Source organism: Antechinus flavipes, chromosome 3, assembly GCF_016432865.1.
Source record: "Antechinus flavipes isolate AdamAnt ecotype Samford, QLD, Australia chromosome 3, AdamAnt_v2, whole genome shotgun sequence".
NCBI lineage: Eukaryota > Metazoa > Chordata > Mammalia > Dasyuromorphia > Dasyuridae > Antechinus > Antechinus flavipes.
Window position 1 is genome coordinate 229435029 of NC_067400.1, and position 25621 is coordinate 229460649.

The 25621-nt window shown below is 34.1% G+C and overlaps 1 protein-coding gene across 2 annotated transcripts in view; it reads left to right on the plus strand.

Annotated features, from left to right (window-relative positions):
• The first annotated feature begins 2722 nt into the window (after positions 1–2722).
• The window catches only part of TUBGCP5 (tubulin gamma complex associated protein 5), a 48168-nt gene continuing 25269 nt past the window's right edge, over positions 2723–25621 (plus strand). Inside the window, exons 1-11 of one of the 2 annotated variants that reach the window (XM_051984630.1) lie at positions 2723–3419; positions 7784–7837; positions 9823–9931; positions 12414–12510; positions 12811–12890; positions 13395–13530; positions 17770–17887; positions 18898–18987; positions 20135–20228; positions 21126–21372; positions 21542–21744. In XM_051984630.1, the coding sequence (XP_051840590.1) occupies positions 3274–3419; positions 7784–7837; positions 9823–9931; positions 12414–12510; positions 12811–12890; positions 13395–13530; positions 17770–17887; positions 18898–18987; positions 20135–20228; positions 21126–21372; positions 21542–21744 (1374 nt within the window). In that variant the 5' untranslated portion in view covers positions 2723–3273. The remainder of the gene's footprint in view (positions 3420–7783; positions 7838–9822; positions 9932–12413; positions 12511–12810; positions 12891–13394; positions 13531–17769; positions 17888–18897; positions 18988–20134; positions 20229–21125; positions 21373–21541; positions 21745–25621) is intronic. The other variant, XM_051984629.1, reaches the window with a different exon arrangement.

Sequence of the window (25621 nt, forward strand, 5' to 3'; positions counted from 1 at the left end):
AGCTAGCACATTTGGAAGCTCTGCAAAGAGAGGATTTTAGTTTGGCTCTTTTTATAATGAGAGATTTAGCTAAAGGGAGCCTGTGAGTGGAGTTCCAATTTGGCTCCTCGCTAGGTTTCAGCAAGGGCTAGAATTTGCTTGGTTGGGGCTGGGAAACCCAAGCAGATCATTAGAAGTTGGCTTGGATACAACATATATATACATGTCCAAACAGTTATTTTGCTGTACAAAAAGAATCAGACTGTGAAATAGTGTACTATTAGCCTGTGAAGGAAAAAAAATGCAGGCAGACAAAAATAAAGGGATTGGGATTTCTATGTAGTGGTTCATAGTCATCTCCCAGAGTTCTTTCCCTGGATGTAGCTGGTTCAATTCATTACTGCTCTATTGGAACTGATTTGGTTCATCTCATTGTTGAAAAGGACTACGTCCATCAGAACTGATCATCATACAGTATTGCTGTTGAAGTATATAATGATCTCCTGGTCCTGCTCATTTCATTCAGCATCAGCATGTAAGTCTCTCCAGGCCTTTCTGAAACCATCCTGCTGGTCATTTCTTAGAACAATAATATTCCATAATATTCATATACCACAATTTATTCAACCATTCTCCAATTGATGGGCATCCACTCATTTTCTAGTTTCTTGCCACTACAAAGAGGGCTGCCACAAACATTCTTGTACATACAGGTCCCTTTCCTTTCTTTAAGATCTCTTTGGGATATAAGCCCAGTAGTAACACTGCTGGATCAAAGGGTATGCACAGTTTGATAACTTTTTGGGCATAGTTCCAAATCGCTCTCCAGAATGGCTGGATGTAATCAAAATTCCACCAACAATGTATCAGTGTTCCAGTTTTCCCACATCCCCTCCAACATTCTGCATTATCTTTCCCTGTCATTCTAGCCAATCTGACAGATGTGTAGTAGTATCTCAGAGTTGTCTTAACAAATGCAGTTTCTTCTGGAAAATGAATGGATGCCCATCAATTGGAGAATGGCTGGGTAAATTGTGGTATATGAATGTTATGGAATATTATTGCTCTGTAAGGAATGACCAGCAGGATGAATACAGAGAGGCTTGGAGAGACCTACATGGACTGATGCTAAGTGAGATGAGCAGAACCAGGAGATCATTATACACTTCGACAACGATATTGTATGAGGATGTATTCTGATGGAAGTGGATTTCTCTGACAAAGAGACTTAACTGAGTTTCATTGGATAAATGATGGACAGAAACAGCTACACCCAAAGTAGGAATACTGGGAAATGAATGTGAACTATTTGATTTTTGATTTTCTTCCCGAGTTATTTTTACCTTCTGAATCCAATTCTCCCTGTGCAGCGGGAGAACTGTTCGGTTCTGCAAATATGTATTGTATCTAGGATATACTGCAACATATTTAACATATATAGGACTGCTTGCCATCTTGGTGGGGGGAGGAGGGAGGGAGGGGAAAAAAACGAAACATAAGTGATTGCAAGGGATAATGCTGTGTAAAAATTATCCTGGCATGGATTCTGTCAATACAAAGTTATTATTAAATAAAATTAAATTTAAAAAAAATGCAGTTTCTTAAAGGGATCACAACCCACTTCGGTGGAAAAGTCCTATTAGGGAAATAGAGGCTGGCATTGAGAAGAGAATGTCTTTTCAGTGGGCAGGAGTCCTGGCAGCTATGCCAAAGAAGCAAAGCATACTACTTTGGACATTCTGCAAAGAAATGAGACATCAGAAACCTATTTTATGAGCAGATCTTGGGGATTGGGGAGGCTGGGAGCACTTTGAGCTAATCAGACCAGGATTTCCCAAGTGAAATTATTTTGAAGGCTTTTTCAGCCTGAATTTGAATGGAGATCCTGCTATCAAGGGAGGTGATTTGCCTTAGAAATGGCCCAGCCTGAGAAGCTCTCTCTCACAAACTCCAAGGAGCCTAGGAGGCCAGGAAACAAAGGGTACAGAATTTCAGAGTGTTAGATCAAAAGGGAACAGTTTCATACTCAGTCAGGTTCACAAAGAGTCTGACAAAACTGAACACCACCAAATATGTATTTGTGTGTTTAAACACACACACAGTATAAATATATATGTTTGTGTATATATACATATATGTATCTATACACTGTTTTATTTTTATTATATATATATATATATATAAAGCAAGAACAGCCTCAACATCCATTGTACATTAAAAAACAGAATTAGAAAAATGTCTAGAATCAAGACACTCATATTTTTAAATCAACATTAACTGCACTTATTTGTATAGGGCATTGTGTTAGTTTCTCAAAAGGATAAAACTAGATTACCTTTTCCTCCCTCAGAAATTCAAGAAGAAAAATTACCACAAGGAGGCCTATTAAGGGAACAAATTTCCAAAACAAAGAGGTCTGTGTCTCCACAGCTCCTCCTGCAGGCTCACAAGGGGTGGTGGGGGTCTGTCTGTGAAATTATTTGTCTTTTATCTTAAAGCACTACTCGAAAATACAGAGAAGCTTCAAAAATAAATGAAAAGGAGGAGGTTAGATAGGATTCACTTTTCACCTTCTTTTAAGATGGGATTTACCGATTTTTCTTGTGCAGCAAGATAACTGTATAAATATGTATACACATATTGGATTCTATATTTTAATATATTTTACATGTATTGGATTATCTGCCATCTAGGGGATGGGGAGAGGGGAAGGAGGAGAAATTTTGGAATAGAAGGTTTTGCAAGGGTCATTGTTGAAAAAATTACCCATACATATGTTTTGTAAATAAAAAGCTTTAATTAAAAAAAAAGATTAAGGATTTAGATTAAATTGGGGAACTCGAACCTCTTCGCATGTCGCGGATCCCTTTTCAGAATGTTTTAAAACCATCACCATCATCGTCGATATTGAAACAGAATAATCAATTTTTTTTTTTTTTTTTAAGTTCAAGGAGCCTACGTTAAGAACTCGCGGAACAGATGGTACCTGAGGTTCTTTCCCGATATATAGCTAAGGAAATGTCCCCTCCCGGTCTTCCACTACTTCTCCCAGGGAACCAGACTCGCGGAGTACCATCACCGAGGGGAGATCATTGGCGCACGCGCGTTCACTCCCTACCTCACTAGACGAGCACTACGGGCTGGGGACATTATCGCGAGAGCTGTCAGCAGCCCCGCCAGACACAAACAGAACCCGCGGGACCCTCGGAATCTGGAGACCCTCCCCCAAGGAGTATAAAGAGATCTTCATTCTCTCCCTGGGTTAATTCCAGCGAAGCCAGGGGGTGGGGCCCGATGGCCGGGGCTGCGCCGCCCTGGAGCCGGCTGGACAAACAGCAGGACCGGGATGTGCGCGAGCTGATCCGGCGCGTGAGCGGCCTCCAGGACGAGGCGGACCACAACTTCCAACTGGCCCTGCACTTCACCTGGACCAATTTCAGGTCAGCGACTGGCTTTGTGGAAGAGCCCGAGCTTTCTAACCCCGTTTTTATTTCCCTCTCAGTCCCCGCCCTCTCACACCAGCTTTTTGCCATTATCGCTAACCTTCCGGGCCACCATACGAGCAGGCAGGTACGGAAGCTCCGCTCAGAGCATCTTTAGAATGTTCCCCGGATTTGCCCTCCTGCTGGTGTCCCGATCTCCATTGGCCCTTTCGGGCCACCGTAGTCCCCCGTATTCTTCATGGCTATTAGGGACTAGGATTTTAGTCCAGCCTCAGCCTTCTCTCTGTGAACTAAGACGAGGGATCGGGAAAGGCTCAGGAGAGCAGCTGGACTGACGGATTCCGTTGAGGGTTGCATTTTCAGGGACCTGCGGGACTCAGGTTCTTCCAGAAGTTCGTACCCCGAGTTGCGTGTTTTATTTTTGTCCTCGCCGGTGGCTATCCATTCTGAAGGACCCCACCATGGGGAGTAACCTGGATTCTAGGGGCAAGGACCGGGGGAAAGGATCTTTTGTGACTTTGTGCAGCGCTCTGCCCAGACGGGACTGAGCTAGCAAAATTATGTTTAAACTAAATAATCATCTGTAATAGTGACAGCCTCTCTTTAAATAATATCTTAAACTTTTCAAAGAATGTTTTACATCCGTCTTCGCATTTGGTGCTTAGAAACCACCTAGTGAGGGAAGCTGGGCTAGTGTATTCTGATTCTTATTTTACAATTAAAGAAACCGAAAAAAGTCAAGACTACACAGGTTTTTCTGCAAAGATAGGGTGGGAACTTAGTGTCTTCCGTCTATTACACTGCATCCCAAGTATCTTTTTGTCCTTCAAACATTTTCCTGTTGCCAATGATTTGCAGTTAAGTCTATAAACTTTCCTTACAACTTTTTGACTCCAAAACAATAATGCATGGTGTAAATAGCTTTCCACCTTTCTGAACTAATTGAAGTTCGATAACATGTTATTAAGGAATCTATAGTCTGCTCTTCCTCAACCTCAGTATTTAAAGACTATGAGGCTTAGCAGTGAACATTTTTTTCTTAGTAAGCATTACATAAATATTAGCTACTAGTATTACTAATTACTATCTTATTACTGTTATATTTGAGAAGAAATGGTATACTGGACAAGTAGAGTAAAGGTTGAATCATTTTATCTATTTAAGACAGACTTTGTAGACGAAATTTTTGAACCTTAATTAGGAAGGTAAGCAGTTATCAGATATTTATCAAGACCCTGTTCTATACCTATATACTACAAAGCTATGTGTTAGGTACAAAAGTACAGGGTAGACTCCTTGCCCTAGAGGAAGTTACTGTCTTTGAAGAGGAGACAAGATGTGTACATGAAACAACTGTGGTACAGAATAGGAGAGTAAATGCCAAATTGCATGCCACAAGTAGTAACTGTGTGTGGATTTACTTATAATTGGAATTAAGGTAAAATTACTTTGGACTCATTTAATTAGGCTCACTTTGGAAACGTAGATTAAATATTAAAAGTCTTCTAATTCAATCACCTTTTTAGTTTCAATAAGATTTTGAGGTTGAAATAGAACTTTTGGTATTTTTTATAGTAGCTAAGAATTTTGGACAGTTTTGTGTTGTTTTTAAACAGTTATCAGTAAAGGGAAATAGCAATTTAAAGTAATCTTTAAATTGAACAGAAACTTTCAAGAACATTTTCTCATAAGCAGACTATTTACAGAGTCCTATGTTTTATTTAGCTTCATTAGAGCAAAACTTAAGTTATAGTGAGAGGATTGTGCTCTTGGTTGTTTGTCATTGGTAAGATGACCAATGACATTAGGAAGGTGATGACATGACTTGTAGATGAATTGAATTTAAGTAAAGCAGGGCTGTGCAAAGTCAGCAGCCTCACTCTCTTCCCAAGCCATCTGGGTCCAGTGACAAGATATAGATCCATTCACAACATAGTGTATTTTCACCTTTTTTGTTGTTGTTTGCTTGGTTTTTCATTTTCCCTTTTTGATCTGATTTTTCTTGTGCAGCATGATAAATGTGGAAATATATATAGAAGAATTGCATATATTTAACATAGATTATTTACTGTCTAGGGGAGCATATGGGGAGAAGGAGAAAAATTTGGAACATAAAGTTTTACAAGGGTGAATGTTGAAAATATTGTTGCAAAGATTTCAAAAATAAAAAGCTATTATTTAATATATGCATATATATACACAATATAGATCCAGATAACTAGACATCTAAACATGGCCCTGGATTTAGTGGTAGACCTCGAAACTGAGGTCTTTCCCAGGTTCATTTCAAGCAATACCCATTCATTAAAGGCTAGGTAAGAAGGAAGGCAAAAAAGGTCTCTTTTATCTAGTTAAAAAGAAAAAATCTTTCTGAGAGGGGAAGACCCTTAGGGTTTCTGGTCAAAACAGAAATATAATTGCTATTTACACTCTGAACCATCAAAACCCAGTGATTAATTGAGGCTTGGGCTGGAATTTATTGTTGGCCAGACTGTGAGAGCCAGATTTAATTGGATTTTAAAGCAAAGATCTTAAAAAAAAGAAATCTTACCTTTAAACTCCCAGGTATTTTGCTAGATTTCAGTGATTAAAATTTATATTTCTTTGGGCAGACCACCTGCAGATAAGGGATTTGATTCCTTATGTGGACAGAGAGAAGGGAAGGAAGGAAGGCAGGCATTGTGCTTTCTATGCCAACAATAAAAGAATTGAAAGTTTTGAAATAATAAAATAGACACATATAGTAACTTAGAAAACAATATTAAGTTTGAAATATTCCAAGAGAAATAGAATTTAAAATGACAGCCTCAGGAAGTTGACTTTTTTGCAATTATAGGCTGGCCTCTAATTTAAGGTATTTATGTCACATAAATGAATGGCTATGTAGAAATAAGTTGGCTGAAGGCCCCTTATAGAGATGTCTCTTCCCTCTCTGCTGCCCAAATTTGGAATTTTCCCTCTTCTTTTCCTCTTGAATTGTAAAGCCCTTACTTTTTTCTGGGCCAAAGGGAAAAAACCAAGGGTCATTTTTAACCTTTTTCTTCTTCTCTTCCTTTAATAAATACTTGTTGAATTAGCTTACTTAGCATTGCACTTTTTTGCTAGCTCAATCTCTGAGCAATCTCAGTCATGGTCCCCTATTCTAAGTAAAATAAAAGCACTTTGCACAGTGCTTGGTACATAGTAAGCATCACATAAATGCTAGTTATTGTTATTTATTTTATATTATAATATAGTTATTATTTGTTACTAATTGTAACTATTCTATGCTTTCTTATTTTTCCTCTATATTTTCTTCTTGGTATTTTAATTTGTTCCAAGGTTTTCTATAATTAAAATCCCTTTATGTAGATAATGAGATAGTCAGGTGGTACAGTGGATAGAGTATCAGGTCTGGAAATCAGGAAATCATCTTCCTGAGTTATATCAGGCCTCAGATACTTACTAGCTGTGCAAATCATTTTATCCTGTTTACCTCAGTGTCTTCATCTGTAAAATGAGCTGGAGAAGAAAATGGCAAACCACTCCAGTATATTTGATAAGAGGAAATCCCAATGGGCTTTAGAGAGTCAAACATGACTGAATAATGAAAATGCAGGTGATTGTTAATTCTATATATCCCGCCATAATCTATTTATTCTCTGAGTTCCAGTGATATGTCAACTACAAAGGACCAACTCTATGCCACCTAGTTTGGTGTGGCCAAACTACCTCCAGCCTACCTCTAGTACATTCACACAAGCTCCCTTTCATACCTGAAATGCACTCCTTCCTCTTCTGTACACTTTAAAAACCTTTCTCTTTAAAGCTCAGCTCAAGATTCTTCCATGACCTTTCCTGATAAACTCAGTTGAGTGTTTTCTTACCCATCAGGTATTCTTAAAGCAAATTTTCTGGATATCTTCGTTGTCCCATTACATACTATCTTGTGTTATACTTATCTCAGTATGTGTCACAAAATCATAACATATCAAATTTAGAAAGGAAGTTAGTGGTTACCTAGCATAACCTGTGCTTAAATAGGAATTTTCTATATTGTTTCTAGTAAGCAGTACTTAGTTTATGCTTGAAGACTTACATCTCAGTAAAAACGATAGTAGATTGTAGACTCTCTGAGATCAGGAACTGTTGTGTGTCATCATTGTGTATTACAGTGCTTTAACAATATGGCTAATGTTAGTTAAGTTGCAGAATTGAATGAAAGTATGTTGAGGAAAATTAATTTTATGAAAGTTTTTAATGCATGGGGGAGAGGAAACAGTGCCAAATATTTTGCTTCAAATTTATATTTCAGCTAGATTTTTTATACAGGTGTCTTAAAAAATACCATGAATAAATTATTTTCTTTCAATTTCATTTAGATTTCATCGTTTCCTAGATGTAAGCAGTCATAAAGTAGAGAGGACAATAGAGGGGTAAGTCAGTGTGTGTACACTTCCTTTTAATCTTTCCTTTTTATGCATGCCTGAGTTGGTTAACAATGTGTGTAATAGAGTGCTAGTGTGTGGGTATTATTATTTGTTTGATTAAGTGTAAGTGGTTGTTCCGATCTGTATTTATGTTTGTGCAAGGAGAATATATTCATGTTACTCATATTAGCATTATATCTTATAAATCTTAATAGAATTGTCCAATATTGGGATTAGGGATTTTGATGGATTGTTGGTATTAAATGGCAGGTTGGTTTGAGCTTTAATGCTTTCTTAATTGGTGTCTGCTTTTAGGCCTGCAATGTTTTGTGTAAGATTCATTATCCTCTTAAGTAAGTTTGTTTACATGTCAAAAGAGTTGTCCCCCTTTTGAGTAGCATTTAAGTTTAAGTTACATTTGTTAGTACTTGAGTTAAATTTAAAGTTAAACTAAAATTCTTTGTTTTGGACAACCAGCTATCATTAAGTTCGATAGGCTTTTCAACTCTATTGTAAAATCATCTTACTATTTTGCTACATAGAGGAGTTCGTTCTGACAATTGTTCTACAATAGCTCACTTAATTTCAGGAAGACGGGCTTTAATTCTTTTTGTCTAAATCATTATACAAAAGGTAAAAGGTATAATCTTTGCTTTTTGTCACTTACAGGATGGAATCTTTCAACTTTCCCTCACGGTATTCTCTCTATTGTGCCTATAGATTAATCTGTTCTATCACCTATACTAAAATAAATAAATGTTTTGAAGGGTGTGATAAATAGTTAAATTAGTTATATGTAGGACTACATCTAGCTCAAAATGGTCAGAGTTAAATGAAATCTTTTAGGTGTAAGCTAAATGCTTTATTTAAAAAATGCTACATTTTTCCTGTACACTTTCCCGTACACTTACCATGTTACGACTTTTCTCTTTTTTGCGTATTCTTATTAGGTATAGGAAGTTACTTTATCAAGGAGGGTGATTGGCGGTGTGTACGCACCCTATTGCCTATTTCAATTAAGCTCTCTATTCTTAATTTACTACTAAATCCTCCTTCCATGTCTTTGTTTCAATAGATAATTCATTGTGTTCTAATATAGAAAATGTAGCTCATTGCTTCCCCCTCCATATGCTACATCTTAACCTTTATTGGGTTGAGCTGACGATAGTGGTATATATACAGACTGATAAGCGAGGAGAGGTGAGGTGTATCAGGATTTATCAGTTATAGAACAGGCTCCTCTAGGAGGGTCTAGGGCACCACCAAATCCTTTGAGTTTTAAGCAGTGGCTTGTAGTTCTCTGGCAAATAATTTTATTATTTAATTACCTCGGTTTACGGCTAAGCATAGTGGGGTCTCTAATCCCAGTTTGTACCTTAGCTTTAGTGTCTTCAGCAGGGGGTAAAGTCACGGAAGTTGCGTATTTTAATGTCAACTAGGGCGTATTACAGCACAATTGAGCTTTAACTTTATTTAGTGGGTTGAATGCTTAAACATACTTTACGCCGTTCTTCTGTTAAATTTGGATTAATCGTATGACTGCAGTGGCTATCACGAGATTTACCAACCCTTTTTATTATGATTTAGTCAAACTTTTGTTTATAGCTCAGTGTTAGTCACTGCTGTGTGTGTGTGTGTATACATGCACACCAGTATTTTAGTTATCTGTGGGTATTCTCTTCACTAATGCAGGTCACAGTCCCTCTATGTCTCAGTAGATAGTCATCATGTATTTCTCTGGCCCCAAAAATCAGTATGTGATGGCAAGTCTTCTGGTGATAAGCTTTTCTGAACTTTGTTAAGATGAACCATGATGACAAATACATTCTCTTGTTAGGCTGGTACTTTATATTTTGCATTGCCTTTGAGTTCCCAATATACTTTGATGGGATACCTGAATATAACTATGGAGAACGTGTATGTGTATTTAACCTAAATATTTTTGTTAATACATTTCTTTTTGAAATATCAGTTATCTTTTGTTATTTTAGAATTTATGAAAAGTTCATCATTCATTCAGATCTCAGCAAAGCTGCCAGTTGGAAGAAATTAACTCAAGAGTTTCTACATGCTCAACTTCCAAGTATTAAGGAAACAAAGGTATATTATTTTTTAAAATTCCATTTTGATCATCTTCATCTTGTTAATATTAACCTTTAAGCACTCAAGGTATTTTACATACATTACACAAAAGAAGGCTTAGTCTCTAGAATTGAATTTGATTAGTTAACTGCAGCAGTGTGCTTTTGAGGAAAGAATGCTAGATTTGTAATTAAAAGACTTTTATTTGATTCAGCTCTTGTTATTATCTGTGACCTTCCTTTTCTTGTGTATCTGTTTCCTTATCTTACATTACTTGTTATGAGGAAAATATTTTGAAAATCTTGAAATATTATATAAATGTGAATTTACATATGTTTACATATGAATTGATTGATTCAGGTATTTCTGTTACACTAAGTGCAATTTTGGCCAGTCATTTGCCTGCTGTTCAGAATTAGAGTTCAGAACCTGGAAGGAGCTGGTAACATTGTCTAGCTAATTTTAAAATGTATGTTGAAATTATTTGATGGCATTTGGTTGACTTTCACAGAATCACCGAGTTTGAGAGTGGGAGAAGACCTCAGCAATCATTTAGTCCAACCCATCTATGAAAAGTAATTTCCAATATAATATATCAAAAAATTAGTTGTCCAGTTTCTGTTTGAAATCTGCAGAGGAGGGGGAATGTACCATTTCTCAAGGTATCACATTCCATTTTGACATAGCTCTGTTAGGAAGTCTTTATTGACATGAAACTTAAATTTGCTTCTATGTAATTTCACACATTTCTTCTATAACATGGACTCAAGGCTTTTTATCATCTAGATTCCCTTTCTCTGGGAATTTTCTTTCTTAACCCACGGTATTCAGAACTGAAGAAATTCAGAAGAGGTTTCACCAAAGGAAATCCTATAATAGGACTATCACTTCCCTATTTATAGAAAATGCTTCTCTGATTGTAGCCTAAGACCTCATCAGGTTTTTTGGGCTGCTTTAACCTGGCTATTGATTCATAGTGAGTTTTTCAAAATAGTTGCTGTCTAGCTATGCCTCTCCAATTTTATACTTGTGAAGGCTGTTGTTGTTGTTTTAATAATCAAGGGAAAGACTGCATTTATCCCTCTTGATCCTCATCTTTTTAGATCCAACCTGTCATGATCTTTTTGGATCCTGATTCTTCTGTCCACTATATTACCTCTCCTTTTGGCTTTGTGTCATCTGCAAATTTGAAGACCATACTCTCTATACCTTTATCCAAATTATAGATAAGAATGAAAGCAGTTCAAGTACAGATCCCCAGATTATTCCACTGAAGACCTCCTCACATATTGATATTCAGTAATTAACAGATAACCTCTTTGAGTCCAGTCATCCAACTATTTCTGAATTCATTGAATTTTATTATTGCCTTTTGTCTATCTTCACAAGAATAATATGAGATGATCAAAAGCTTGGCTAAAATCTAGGTAAATTATATCCATTCTTATCTAGTATTTTAATAATCCTTAAATTTTCCCATCTTGGGGATACATAGAGGAGAGACCAGGATGTGTCTTCTCTACTCTAGAAGCAAATTGAAATTCCTTTAGGAAGAAGAGTGAATAGAAAATAGGAAAGAGAATATGCATTGCTGTCACTTTGAACCCTAAGAGAGAAAGAATTTTCTTTCTGTTATTTAGTTGTCATTATATATTAGGTAAGATTCTGATCTACTTAAATTATCTACTTGCAGTGTGATTTGAGAGACTATAGCCTTGAAATAACCATAAAAATGAAGTTATTAAAAAAACATTCTGAACTGGAACTACATCATGTAATAGAAAGCTAAATTGATTTGGAGTCCAAAGATTGGTGCTTTCGTGATGGCTCTGCTTGTTGTTGCATTGTGACTTTGGGCAAATTTTTTAATCATTTGTGAGTGTCAATTTCATCACCTGTAAAATAGGAATAATAGTACTTGGAATATAGATAGTGTGCCTAAAATTTAGAAATTATCTTGCTGATGATATGAAGTATGGGTAACAGTGTAAATTTTGGCTAAAAAGAATTGGAAACTAATTTGAAGATTAATCTCAATACAAAACATTATCAAGTTTCACCAAAATTTGGAACAAAGAATAGAGGTTACTTATAACAGGAACTATTCATAATGGGTAGCAGTTATAGGAGGTTGATAAAGGCTTGCTCTTAATAATTATGTCCTGACAATTAGAGTTATCCCAAAGAAGAATGAGCTGTCTTGGGAAGTATGTTCTTTCTTTTTGGAGGTCTTGAATCAAAAGTTGTATTTCCAACTATTGTATATCTTTTAGATGGAATTTTTTTCAGGTATTGGTTGGCCTAAATGACCAATTAGTTCTCTTCCAGTTATGAAATCTGAGAATCAGTATTTAAAAGTAATTTAGATTAATGTCTTAGAAAAATAAATTTGGAAAAGAATATTATGTAACTATTAGAGGTTAGGTTTTTAGTCACAAAAACTGAAATACAGGTTTTAATGATATGCTTTAATAACACATCTTATTCACTTGTTTTAAAGACAGATACACATTATGCAATATTGTCACTCCTTCTGTGTCTTTCTGATTCTCCATCAAACACCAATTATGTGGAAAAACCAAGAGAAAAAGAAGTGGGTAAGTTAACATGAAAATTTGCATTAGCAGAGGACTTTTTGTGAAAGTTCAAATTTTGTATGAAATGGAAATTAATTTCAAAATGAAATTTGTTCTGAAGATTTAAAAATTGTAATATGAATTAGAATCTATAGAAATGAGTGGGTTTTTCTGTATTTGTTTATTGAGATGCTTCATTCTTGAAATTTGTATTTCTTGATCTTGATTACTTTGTTACTTTGAAATTTATGTGATTTCTTTGTGTAGTTTTAGGTCTTTTCTGAGAAAGTTAATAATAAGCAAAACTATGTTATGTCTTAGAAAAGAAAGAAGAATTTGACTGGGGAAAATACTTGATGGAAGGTGAAGAAATTGAATTGGGTCCAGATGCAGATACACCAGTAAGTTACAGTAGTTTTGCTATTAATTATTTCAACACTTGCCAAGCATACAATCTACCTGGTATAACCTATGGCAACACTTTGCTTTTCTGCATATTCATTTATATTCTGATTCTTTCCAGAAAGGTTTTTAAGAAGCTACCCTTCCCTTTTTTGGGAGAGTGAAGGAATCTTCTTATTATATAACTTTTGCTCAGGATTTGCAAAGTTCATATCCAAATTGGAGTTTGAGTAGGATAAATGTTAAGCTAGCCATTTTATCGGAGAAGCTTTTTTTGTAACTAGTTTGGCTGAATATTATCACCAAAAAAAGATGGTTCAATCCTTAATATTGAAAAGTCTCTGGCCATTGCCAAATCTTATGAACTTTAAGAAATGATATTATTACTTTATTTCTTCTTTTGTTGTATTCTTAAACTAGTTTCTTCTTGTTTAAGGGACTCTAGTTTTTTGTTTTGTTTTTTACTATTTACTAAAAGTAAATTCTGCTAACTTATATGATAGATTTGGTCTGAAGAAAGTGAAGATGATGATGATCAACAACCTCTTAGTAGAGAAGACTCTGGGATTCAGGTGGATAGAACACCATTAGAAGAACAAGATCAAAATAAGAAAATAGTCCCTCATGTCAGTTGGAAAGGTATTTTATAATTGAAAATGCCATATCTAATATTACTTAACAAAATGTCATATTTTAAAATTTGGCTAATATATCTTAAGTTCCTGTCTTTCTTTATACTTTCAAAAGCTCCTTTAAGTTTTGTTTTTGTTTTTGTTTTTGTTTTTGTTTTTTCGTTGAGGCAATTGGAGTTAAGTGACTTGCCCAGGGTCACACAGCTAGGAAATGTTAAGTATCTGAGACCAGATGTAAACACAAGCCCTCCTAACTTCAGGGCTGGTGCTCTATCTACTGCACCTCCTAGCTGCCCTCCTTTAAGTTATTAAGAGATCTATAATTCTAGTATCTTAAAAGGAACACTACATAACTAATATTAATAAGGAATGTTTATATGACATTTCTGTTCTTCAGTTTTTTAAATAAATATGTAAGTTTTTCTTTAGCCTTAAATGTTTTTCATGGTGGGGAGGGGTCACAAAATTTAAGGTTGAATTTTTTTATAAGATGAGGTTAAATTCTTATTTAAGCAAAAACAAAAATTTAAAATTAAAAAAAAATTCTTCTTTAACTCATCAGAGAATCATATCACTTTTGAGCTGAAGTGGGTAAGGAACCATTACTCCCAACTCACTCATTTTTATAAATGAGGAAAGTAAGGCCTGGAAAGCAAGTCTGATGACTTGTCCAGAGTCACCCAATTTGTTAATGATACTAGAATTGAAGTTTGCTAACTCATGAAATTTTTACAATAAACCTAGCCTTTCTAAGTTGTATTAAATTTTAAAGTTTCTTTTATAATTCATTCAGAAAATATTTGTTCAATATATACCTAGGCATGGTGGTAGATAGAAGGGAAAAAAGAACAAAAATTATTGTGTGAAATTTCAGTAAAAAAGGTACAAAATGCTACGGTAGTTTAGAAGGAGAGTTATTTCTAGGGGGATTAAACAAGTCGGTTTAAGAGAGAACATTAGAGCTATGTCTTGGAATAAATAGTTTTTGAAGCTGGGGAAAGGCATGCTAGGTGGAATGAATTGCATGCATAGGGGCACCAAGAATGAAAGGCATGTTAATATAACAATACAATTTAGCATGTAAGGTTGGCAAAAGGGAATAATTGGAAAGAAAGCTAGAGAAATGTAAGTTGGGGCCAAATTATGCCTTTGAAACTTGTCTTATTGGATTTAGGGGAAGTAGGTAATAGGAAACCATTAAAAGTTTTACAGTGAAGGATATGCAAGTGAGAAGAGATTTTTGTAGTAACATTTCTTTTTTCTTTTTAAACATTTATTTCATATTTTATTTTCCCCCAATTACATGTAAAAATGGTTTTTAAATTTTATGATTTTCAAAATTGAGTATGGGAAAAGATTTCCTAAAAAAATCTTTTATTGAGGTATTTTGGGTTAGTTTGGTTTTTTCTATCATTGCTTTCAGAAACTTCAAATGTCTGTTTTTTCTACCCTTAGATCATTGCTTTATAACAAAGAAGTACAGTTAAGCAAAACACATGGAAAATTTGGTTATAGAAAGATTACTCTTGAAGCATTGTATAGAATGGAAGAGACTGGAAGGCAGGAAACAACATAGGGAGATGTTTCAGCAGTATAGAAAGAAATAGACTGGATTTTGTGATGGTAGAATGATAGGAAGAGATTCATCATCTCTATGAAAGTAAAAATGATAGGATTTAGTTTGATTAAGATAGAGGTAGGGCCAAGGGTCACAGGTGTTTTAGCCTGTATAACTGGCTTCATAGTATTGTCATTAACAAATCTGCCTTACATGCAGAAGGTCCTGAGTTTAAAATTCAATGGAGCTATGTTTATCCATCTTAAGGTAGCAATTTAGTGGAAAGAGTATTGGATTTGGAATCAGAGGACCTAAATTTAAATCCTGGCTTTACATGTAGAAACATTAGATAGTCACTTCACATCTTTGAACCTCAGTTAGTTATCTATAAAATAAAGTTGGCTTACATGGCTTCTTGAGGTCCTTGCTCTCACTCTGTGATCCTGTGACTCCTAGCATTTTACCTGTCCATTTTCAGCATGAAAAAAAAGACAAAGTCCACTCTTCCTGCTCATTTTATTTCAAAATTGGAGCTTGTAATCATGGAGACAGATATTTTTGGTTGTGCAATAAACCAGACTGTCTTGATTCAAATCCCTTCTCCTCCTTCCCCAAAAGTGCACAGTTGTGCACTTTGTGCAGTGAGTCTTGGAAGTGAAAGAACACTATGGCCAATTTTTTGAGGAAGTTTTTATAAAAGCATGGTGAAGTCGAAATGAATATTTGTGGTAACCTTGGGGATCATTTTGTATAAAATGTATATATAAAATTTCACCACGAGGAAGCTATAGAAAAGTGTCCTTGACTTAAACAATCACTGGTTTAGTGAATAGAAAATTCATGCAGTTTTCATCTTGCTATTGCTAATATGAGAATGCAGTCAAGGAGACTTCTATAAATTTGTTGCATCTAAAACTCATCTCTAAAAAACTATAACTGCAGTTGCATGGGCATCATTTTAAGAAGCATAAGTCCTGATCAAGATCTTGTGAATGTCATGCTTGGCTGAAAGATGATTGTGGTTGTGGTAGTGGCAACGATGTGGTAAATTCGTGAAATTACTAGAAAGAGGAAAACTAAGATGAGCACTTAGGTGAGGGGTTGACATTCAGTTTTCATAGAAAATAATATTAAAGTTAAACTTTTTTCTAGTTAACCATTGATAATGCATGTCCTTTCTTAATAGAGGCAGCTTTTAATATTTCATAGTTTTATTTTATTGGACTTTGAAATCCATGAGGGCAAGGATAATATTTTTTTTTTCCCATATGGTAGGTAACATGTGCACAATAGGTACTAATGTGCATATTTGTTGTTTGAATTTTTTTAGTTCTGGTTAATGACATTTCTTTGAATTTTGTATTTCATCACATCAATATGCATATTAATCAGTGTTTTGATTCAATTCAATAAATGTTTATTTTGCTTGCTATGTTCAAGACACTGTAGTAGATACTGGGGATATAAAAACAAAACCAAAATAGTCTCAACCTTCAAGGAGCTTACATTTTACTGAGATATACAATCTAGTAAACAAATAATTAAGTTCAAAGTAATTTTAAGAGAGCTGGAAAGATTGTAACTAGAGGGATCAAGAAAGGTGATGGCATCCAAGGTGTTCTTTGTTTTTTGTTTTCTCAATAGTATTTTATTTTTTCAATTACACGTAAACATAGTTTGCATCATTCATTTTTGTGAGATTTTGAGTTCCAAATTTTTTCTCTCTCCCTCCTTTACTTCCCCTTCTCCAAGACAGCAAGCAATCTGATATAGGTTATACATATAAAATAATTTTAAGCATATTTCCATATTTGTCATGTTGTGAAAGAAGAATCATAAAAGGAGGGTGGGGGAGAGAAACCATGAGGAACAAAAAAAGCTAACCAAACAAAAAAAGATGGCAATACTATGCTTTGATTTACATGTGGATGACATTTTGGATTCCAAATCTATTGGAATTGTCTTGGATCATTGCAATTGTTGAGGAGAGATAAGTCTACCACAATTGATCATGACATAATCTCTCTGTTACTGTGTACATTGTTCCCCTAGTCCACTCATTTCATTCAGTAAAACTTTCCAGACTTTTCGGACAATATTTGTCATATTGTGCAAGAAAAATCAGACCAAAAATCAGTTTTTAGTTCGCTGCTACAAATATTTTTATACATTTCCTTCTTCTGTGGGTTAAAGACCCAGTAGAGACATTGCTAGATACTGTATGCACAGTTTGATAACCCTTTGGGCATTATTCCAAATTGCTCTCCAAAATAGCTAGATCAGATCACAACTCCACTACCAAGGCATCTATGTCCCACTTTTCCCACATCCTGTCCAACATTTATTATTATCCAAATTGTGCTTTTAAAGAAGCTTGGGATTGAAAAACAAATATGAGAAAGGAGTGTATCCCAAACATGGGAGACCCCCTGTGCAAAGTCATGAAAGTGTGAAGTAGACTGCTATTTATGAGGAACAACTAGTAGGCTATTTTGATTGAAATAGGAATGTGTGAAAGAAAACCACATGAAATAAAACTAAGAGGTTAAGTGGGAGCCAGATTATGGAGGACTTCAAATGCTAGGCTGAGGAGTTGGTATTTTATTCTATCATTTATATAATCATTTATGTAATGGTTTATAATGTAGTTGCTATTCCAGAAAATTCAACTTTCAAATATTTTTCCAGTTGGTGAGCCAGATGCACGAAGTTGGTTGGAGCAGCATGTTGTCCTTCAGTATTGGACAGCCAGACCCTCACGTTTCTCTCATAGTTTGCATTTGCACTCCAATTTATCTTTTGTATGGTAAGGCAATAAAAATAGTATTAAAAATAATGATGGAAGTTACTTTGAATTGGATAATTCCTGTTTATCTACTTTTGAATTTTAATTGAGCTATTTTTCTATACATAGATGGTACCCTTTCTGCAATTTGTGTTTGGTTGAATTATTTTTAAAACATGATTTCAGTTTTGGATTCTCATGATTTATCTTTTACAATTCAATAACTAGATTATTTTATTGATTTATTTTGCCTTATATACCCATCAAACAATCAAGAAGCACCTTGCTTTGTCCAAAATCACAAGTTAATAGGTGTCAGAGAAGGATTTGAATTTAGTTCCTTTTTTTTTTTTTTTTTTTTTGGACATCTGGGGTTAAGTGACTTGCCCAGAGTCACACAGGTAGGATGTATTAAGTGTCTGAGATCAAATTTGAACTCAGATCCTCCTGACTTCAGGGTTGGTGCTCTATCCACTGCGCCACCTAGCTGCCCCAGTTTAGTTGCTTTTTAATTCTAGCCATGTATTCTATCCACTATGCTTCCCCGTCTCTACTGCACCAAATATCCAAAATAATATGGCACATAGTAGGTCAAAATGATTGTAAAAATGCAGTTATTGTTGGTGGTGATAAAGAAGGTGGACCTTTCTTCTACAATAATTTTTATTACTTTATTCCAAAAACATAGAATGAGAATGAAGTTTTGTTTTTAAGGAAGGAAAACAATGAAGACAGGATGGAGGTTTTTTAACTAGCTGAATAATATATATTATTATATGTCATTATTTATTTTGATCATAAGGAAAAACAATCACTAGGACTTTTGAAATGATTTTGAATAACTTTTTTGAAAGCGTACTTAATTGTTTTATGATTATGATTCTGGGGATGTCTTAAAATTATAATTATCAGTATGTTCATTATTGTTCACTAATTATTACTACCAGGTGGCTCATAAAGTATTATTCCTGCCTTATTTTATTTTAATAGAAATATTTTATGTTAACAACAGATGTTTATGATCTTTTTAGGGATCAACATTTATACAGTAGTGATCCATTGTATGTGCCAGATGACAGAACCTTTGTTACTGAAACACAGGTTATCCGAGAAACACTCTGGTAAGACTTTTTTTGTACTAAATATGCAAATGAGCCATACTTTATGTAGTATAAAGTGTAGGAGATAAGATTTTCCAAAGTTACTGAGCTAAATAAATCCTGGAGATTTGTCTGAGACATATAGAAGTTAATTGCTTTATCCAAAATCACAAGTTAATAGATATCAAAAATGGATTTGAATTTAGTTCCTTCTTGATTCTAGCCCTGTATTCTATCCACTATGTTTTCCTATCTCTACTGCACCAAATATCCAAAATAATATGGCATAAGAAAATTTATTAGTGGAAAGTTTAGATTTTAGTTTATTGAAAGGTTATATTTTGAGGATGCTACAAAAGCAGGTTAGAAATAAGTTAGTATGACATCTTGAAAACATAAGAAAATATAGTTATGTTGTATGGACATGTATACTTATATTGTATTGAACATATACTTAAACATATTTAACATGTATTGATATACCTGCCATCTGGGGGAGGGGATGGGAGAAAGGAAGGAAAAAATTGGAACAAAAGGTTTTGCAATTGTCAATGCTGAAAAATTACCCATGCATATATCTTGTAAATAAAAAGCTATAATAAAAAAAAGTCCTAAAAAAAAAAAAAAGAAAATGTAGTAATGTAGAAACAGAGATAATGGGAGACTAGAGGTATCTGATAAACTATGAAGAAAACATAAGCATAGATATTTAATTTGGTTGAGAGTAATTATATGTATTTGCATCTGACTTGAAGGCATAAATACAGAAAGGAACTGGATTTTTTAAGAAATTACACTATATTCATGTAAAAATGGAAAATACACCCTGCAGCATTAATACTATATTACTTCAAGCTTCTTGCCTTCAGCATTTTTGGGCTGACATTAAATTTGAGAAGAACTGATTGCAAAAGATTTTCACTGTCAGATTTTGAGGAATAAAATACTGCAGATGTTTCTCTTTAGTCAGAAGACTGTATGATTGAAGTGCTTTAATTTTTGTGATTAGGAAACTTGGGAATCAAACATTTATATTTGATATGCTTGATTTCATTTTGTAATTTTTTTTAAAACCTTGGATCTTTTTTCAGAACTTTGAAAATATTCCTGTGAAAGAACTTTTTTCTAGATTTTAAGTATATTAACTTCTCTTTTTTTTAAATTACAGGTTACTTTCAGGGGTAAAAAAACTTTTCATTTTTCAGTTGAATGATGGGAAAGTTACTGTGAGAAATAATATTGTAGTAACTCATTTGACACATGTAAGTCATTAGTAAATAACCCTTTCTTTCCTTTTATTTGTTTAAAGTCTTACCATACTGAATTTTAAGAGGTTTTGGGGACTTGTAATTAAAAAATCAGAAGTGAATATTTGTTTCTTATGACTTTGTATCAGTTGATGTAGACTTCCTGGTACCTGAATGTCCCGATAGATGAACTAGGGATATTATTAAAGAAAGATAGTTTTTCTTTATTTCTGGCTCACAAAAATGTTAGGATAGATTATACATTTCATGTATAGATTCAGCACCTATGCAGTGGTGGTCTACTTGCGTGCTAGATAATAACACCCTTTTTCCTGAAATACGGCTCCTGAAATACAGTGGTAAGACTATTTGCACTAAGTACATAAATGAGCTATCATTTGTAATAATCCTTAGGGATAGAAAAAGTAGTTGGGACAGGGAGGGAGAAAAGAGACAAACTACCTGCTTCATTGTCTTGAATTTCCCAGTCTTTCTAGGTTTAAAATTTTCATTTAGAAAATTGAGGGGTTTGGACTAGATTACCTTTAAATCTCTAAAATGCTGTAATTCTTTAAAGTCCTATGCTTTGGTATTGCCCCAAAGCTATATATACTCTAGTAGAATTTATTATCTCTTTATAATGTCTCTGTGTTTTTTTTTAAAAAAGGTAAAAAATATAATTTTTTTTGATAATATAGTATTATAAAGTGAATTTTCCATATATTTTCCCTGAATGTGAACTTTGAGTGTTCATCCTAAGTTTATTTTCTTTTATAAAATATTCTGAGTTTTAATTAAAATCATACTTTTAAGTATATTAAATGACAGGAGCCAAATTTTTATGTTAATAAGTAGAAATTTGAGCTTTCTGGTTTTGAGGGAGACTAATTTAATTATGAAATATTTTTACAGAACTGTTTAAGATCGGTGCTGGAACAAATAGCAGCATATGGCCAAGTTGTATTTAGACTACAGAAGTTCATTGATGAAATAATGGGGCACAGCTCAGAAAGTACATTACATGGAAATGTTTCTACATCCAAGAAATCTACTGAACCCCCATTTAGAACCTACCAAGCTTTCATGTGGGCCTTGTATAAATATTTCATTAGTTTCAAAGAAGAACTTAGTGAAATTGAGAAATGTATCATTAATAAAGGTATTGAAATAATTCTTCAGTTTTGCTTATGATATTATGGCTTATAACTTTTAAACTTTATTTTTGGTTTTATGATTAATGCACATATTGGAAACTATTAAAAAATCTCATGTAGTATGCATTTTACAAATTTATGTTATTCTTTTTCCTATTTGGTTTATTTTTGTAGATACAACAGTTACTCTTTCAATAGTGATAGACAAATTATCACCTCGATTGGTACAGCTCAAGGTTCTCCACAAAGTTTTTAGCACTGGAGTGGCAGAAGTACCACCTGATACCCGGAATGTTGTTCGAGCTTCTCACCTCCTTAACACACTTTACAAAGCCATTCTGGAATATGACAATGTTGGTGAAGCCTCTGAACAAACGGTATGCTGAACTGATGTTTAGTTTAAATCACATGAAGTGAACTAAACAAAACTGATGTGAAGGTGACCTTGATTTCCACAAGGTTTGTCAAAGAGTACAAGCCCTTACACTATATTAACCTAGAAAAGTTTTGATCCCAGACTAAGTAAAAGACTTTTAAGTCTGTCAAAAGAAGAATTAACTTAGCTTAAGTTTAGAGGGATCATTGAAAGTGGGCACAGGAACTCACAAACAATGTTAGCTCAGGTATAAAGGATTATGAATTGAATTGCTGGAGGAGTCGAGTACCCACACCAATAAAATTAGAAATAATTTAGAGTATTGAAGGAATACAACATCTAATATAGGGCTTATGGCACACCTGAAACTGTGATATAAAATTTAAAAACCTAAATGTTTTTAAAGCCTCTATGTTCTTTTGGCAAAAGTAGTTAGAAATGAAAGAAAACATTTCGAGATTAAAATTTGCAAAAGTAGAAGAATTGAACATTCATTCTAGTAAATGTTTGTAGATATAATTTTACCCATAATATTTACCTAATTATTAACATTTATGAATAAGATAGTGGCAACAATATAGTGAGTGGCAAGAGTACTGGGCCTAAAGTGGAAGTCTAACACCAGTTCTGCCCCAAACTTATTGTATGAATATGGGCAAATCACTTTATATTTCTAGGCCTTACTTTTTTGGTATGCAGAACAAGGGCTTAGATTAGATGATCTTTAAAATTCTATTCATCTCTAAGCTCTGTCATAGATATTTTTGCTTTAAAATCCTATCTTTATTTTGACCTAGATGTTCATGATTTATATTACTATTTTACAGCACCTGGAAAAGGCTTTTTATCAAGAATACATTATTCATTTGACTTATAACTACTAGAAGATATTGAAGATATAATAAAACTTTAAAATATTTTTAAAGGTCTAAGTAGTTTTAGCTCAGATAAAAGTGTTAATTCTTCTGAAATGTATGCAAGTTAAAAGTAATGTTAAGCATTACTAGCCAATTCAGCTTTTGCTTGAGAAAGGTTGGTGATGATACAAAAATACCATAATATTTATTGGTAGTGATTATGTCTTTCCTTGTTGATTTTTTTTTTTTACTTAAAATTTTAAACTTGATATATAGCAAAACACATAAACTTTTAGGGCTGTAAAGAACAGAGAATTGTATATGAAATTGTTAACTAATATTTCATAGTTTGATTTTTAAATGTATATTCATTTTAATTTTAGTAACAAAGCTTTGCTTGTATATTTAACCTCCTGAACTTCTATTTTGTTTTTTTTTTATTTTTCATTGATAATTTTCTTCATTTTCTTCTTTTTTCATCACTTTCACTGCCTATCCTCACCTGTTTCTTATTAACTTTCACTCAGTCAGTAAACTTTAATTAAGCTCAAATTATGTCCTAGTCTGACTTGGTAAAGTATATCTGAAGAAGTTGTATTTTTTTGTATTTTAGTTTATATTACATATAAAAATTTTACCAACTTAACAGGCTAATATTATAATTTAGCTTATTGCACATTATCTTCAACACATATATGAAAAAAAGATTTTCCAGACTTAAGCAATTTTAAATGGTGAGATATATCTGTATCAAGTGGAATAAGCATGCATATTTTTAAAAATTCATTTATATTAAAATTGAATTATTTTAATTATATCAATCAGAGGTGTAGGTACCACTTAGACTAATACACCTTCTCTTTATTACAATTTATCAAGTACCTACTACATGCCAAGCATGGGGCTGGGAATAAAAAGACAAAAATGAAACAATGCTTAACCTCATTATTATCTTCTGCTGGATAGGGAAACAACATGTATACAGAGAAGTAAATATAAAATGTATATAAAACATGAGGGTGGAGCCCTAACAAGAAGGGGAATCAGAAAATTCCTCTTGTGAAAGGTGGCACTTAAGGTGAGGCTTAGAGTCTCTTTATAACTTTACAGATTCTTTCCACACACTCTGTACCGACCAACTACACTGATACTTGTTTTTTACTTGTATCCAATTATTGTGTACAGAGAAGAGCAAACAGGCCAGCTTGGTTAGAATATCAAACATGTGATCGGTAGTGATACATAATCAGTCTGGAAAAATGAGTTGGGTCCAAATGACTGAAGAGCTTTGATGCTAAACAGAAGAGTTTGTATCTTATCATAGGGACAGTAGCGAGCCACTGAAGCTTCTTGATTAGGGAAATAATATGGTCAGACTCTGCTTGTCTACTTAAAATTGCGAACTTCTTTTTCTCTACTGGTATCAGTATAGCCTCTGCAGGGAGCATAGTTTAGTGATTACTTGACTGTTGATTGACTAGATTACTTGAATCTACTAATAGATTCAAGTAGATTAATCAGTAAACTTTTGCCCTAGTTCAGGCATAAGGTGATGAGGGCTTAAATTAAGATGGTAATGGTAAGAGAAAGAAAAGGAAAGGGTAGACTAGATAAGATCTGGCAACCGGTTTGTTATAGGAATTGAGTAAGAGTGAAAAGTCAGGGATGAGTAAAGTGAACTTAAGTAACTAGAAGAATGGTGGTGCTCTTGATAGAAACAGAATATTTAGGAGGAAATTTCATAGTTCCTGCTCCACTTTGGTGGTGGGAATTTCCTCCCCGTGGTTGCCAAAGTGATTTTCTTAAATTTTTGGTCTGACCATGCTATTCACCCTCCTTTCTTAATGCAGTTTTACTTCTAGGTCAAGTATAGAATCTTTTCTTTACCATTTATAACCTTTCACAAGCTAACCCCATTCTTACTTTTCTGGTTTTATACTTTATTTTCTTTTGCACACTCAACTCCAGTTCCACTGGCCTCCTTGCTTTTCTTCATGTTAGATACTCCATCTTCTAATTCCATGATTTTTCATAGGTTGACCCCATGGCCTGGAATGTTTTCCTTTAATTGTGCCTCCTGGCTTCCTTGAAGCTAACTGTATTTCCCTCTATTATCTCCTTTTACCTTGTTCTTCCTCAAAGGTGGTTTCCTTCTGACTATCCTCTCCCCTAATCTACCCTCCTTTCTATCACTCTCCTCCTTTCTTGTTTCCCCTTTCCTTCCTACTTTCCTATAGGGTAAGATAGATTTCTATATCCAGTGAGTGTGTATGTATTCCCTCTTTGAGTTAATTTTGATGATAGTAAACTTTACTCATTTTTTCTTCCCTCCCCTCACTTCCACCACTGAGTTAATAAAGACTGAAAGTTACTGTGAAAAGGGAGATATTCAAAAGGACAAGTTCCTGAAGCAGACAGAAAGGGATAGAATCAAGGGCACATAAAGTAGAGAAATTGGCATTGGCAAGAAGGGTTGCCTCTTTCTCTAAGACTGTAATAAGAGAACAGAAGGGGATTTGAGATGGACAGTTGAAAAGAAGAAGAAATTCATAATGGATGGCATACTTTTTTTTTTTTTTCAGTAAAGTCTGAAACTATCATCCTCAAGTCTGAGGAAGAGAAGGGGTGGATAGTGTGGGTGGCTTGAGAGGTTTGGAACAGATGCTGTGCAACATAGGATATTGAATCAGAGAAGTTAAAAAAGATTTCCTGTAATAGTGAGAACTTGAGGTAACATATATTTGTAATGCATCCATTCCACAGAACTGTGTAACTTCCTTCAGTGATGTTCAATAGTGTGCTTGTATATGTGAAAAAAGTATTGGGAGCAATCAAAAATTGGAGTTTGGAAAGGAATGAATATAAGATAATAGATAGCCGAGGATAATTATGCTAAAGTGATTCCATATCAAGCATTAGAAAGGATTTCCTTTTAAATCCTTTAAATTTAAAAGTAAAGAAAAAATTCTATACTTGACCTAGAGGTAAAATTTTAAATCTGTAGACAAGAATTTGGGGATC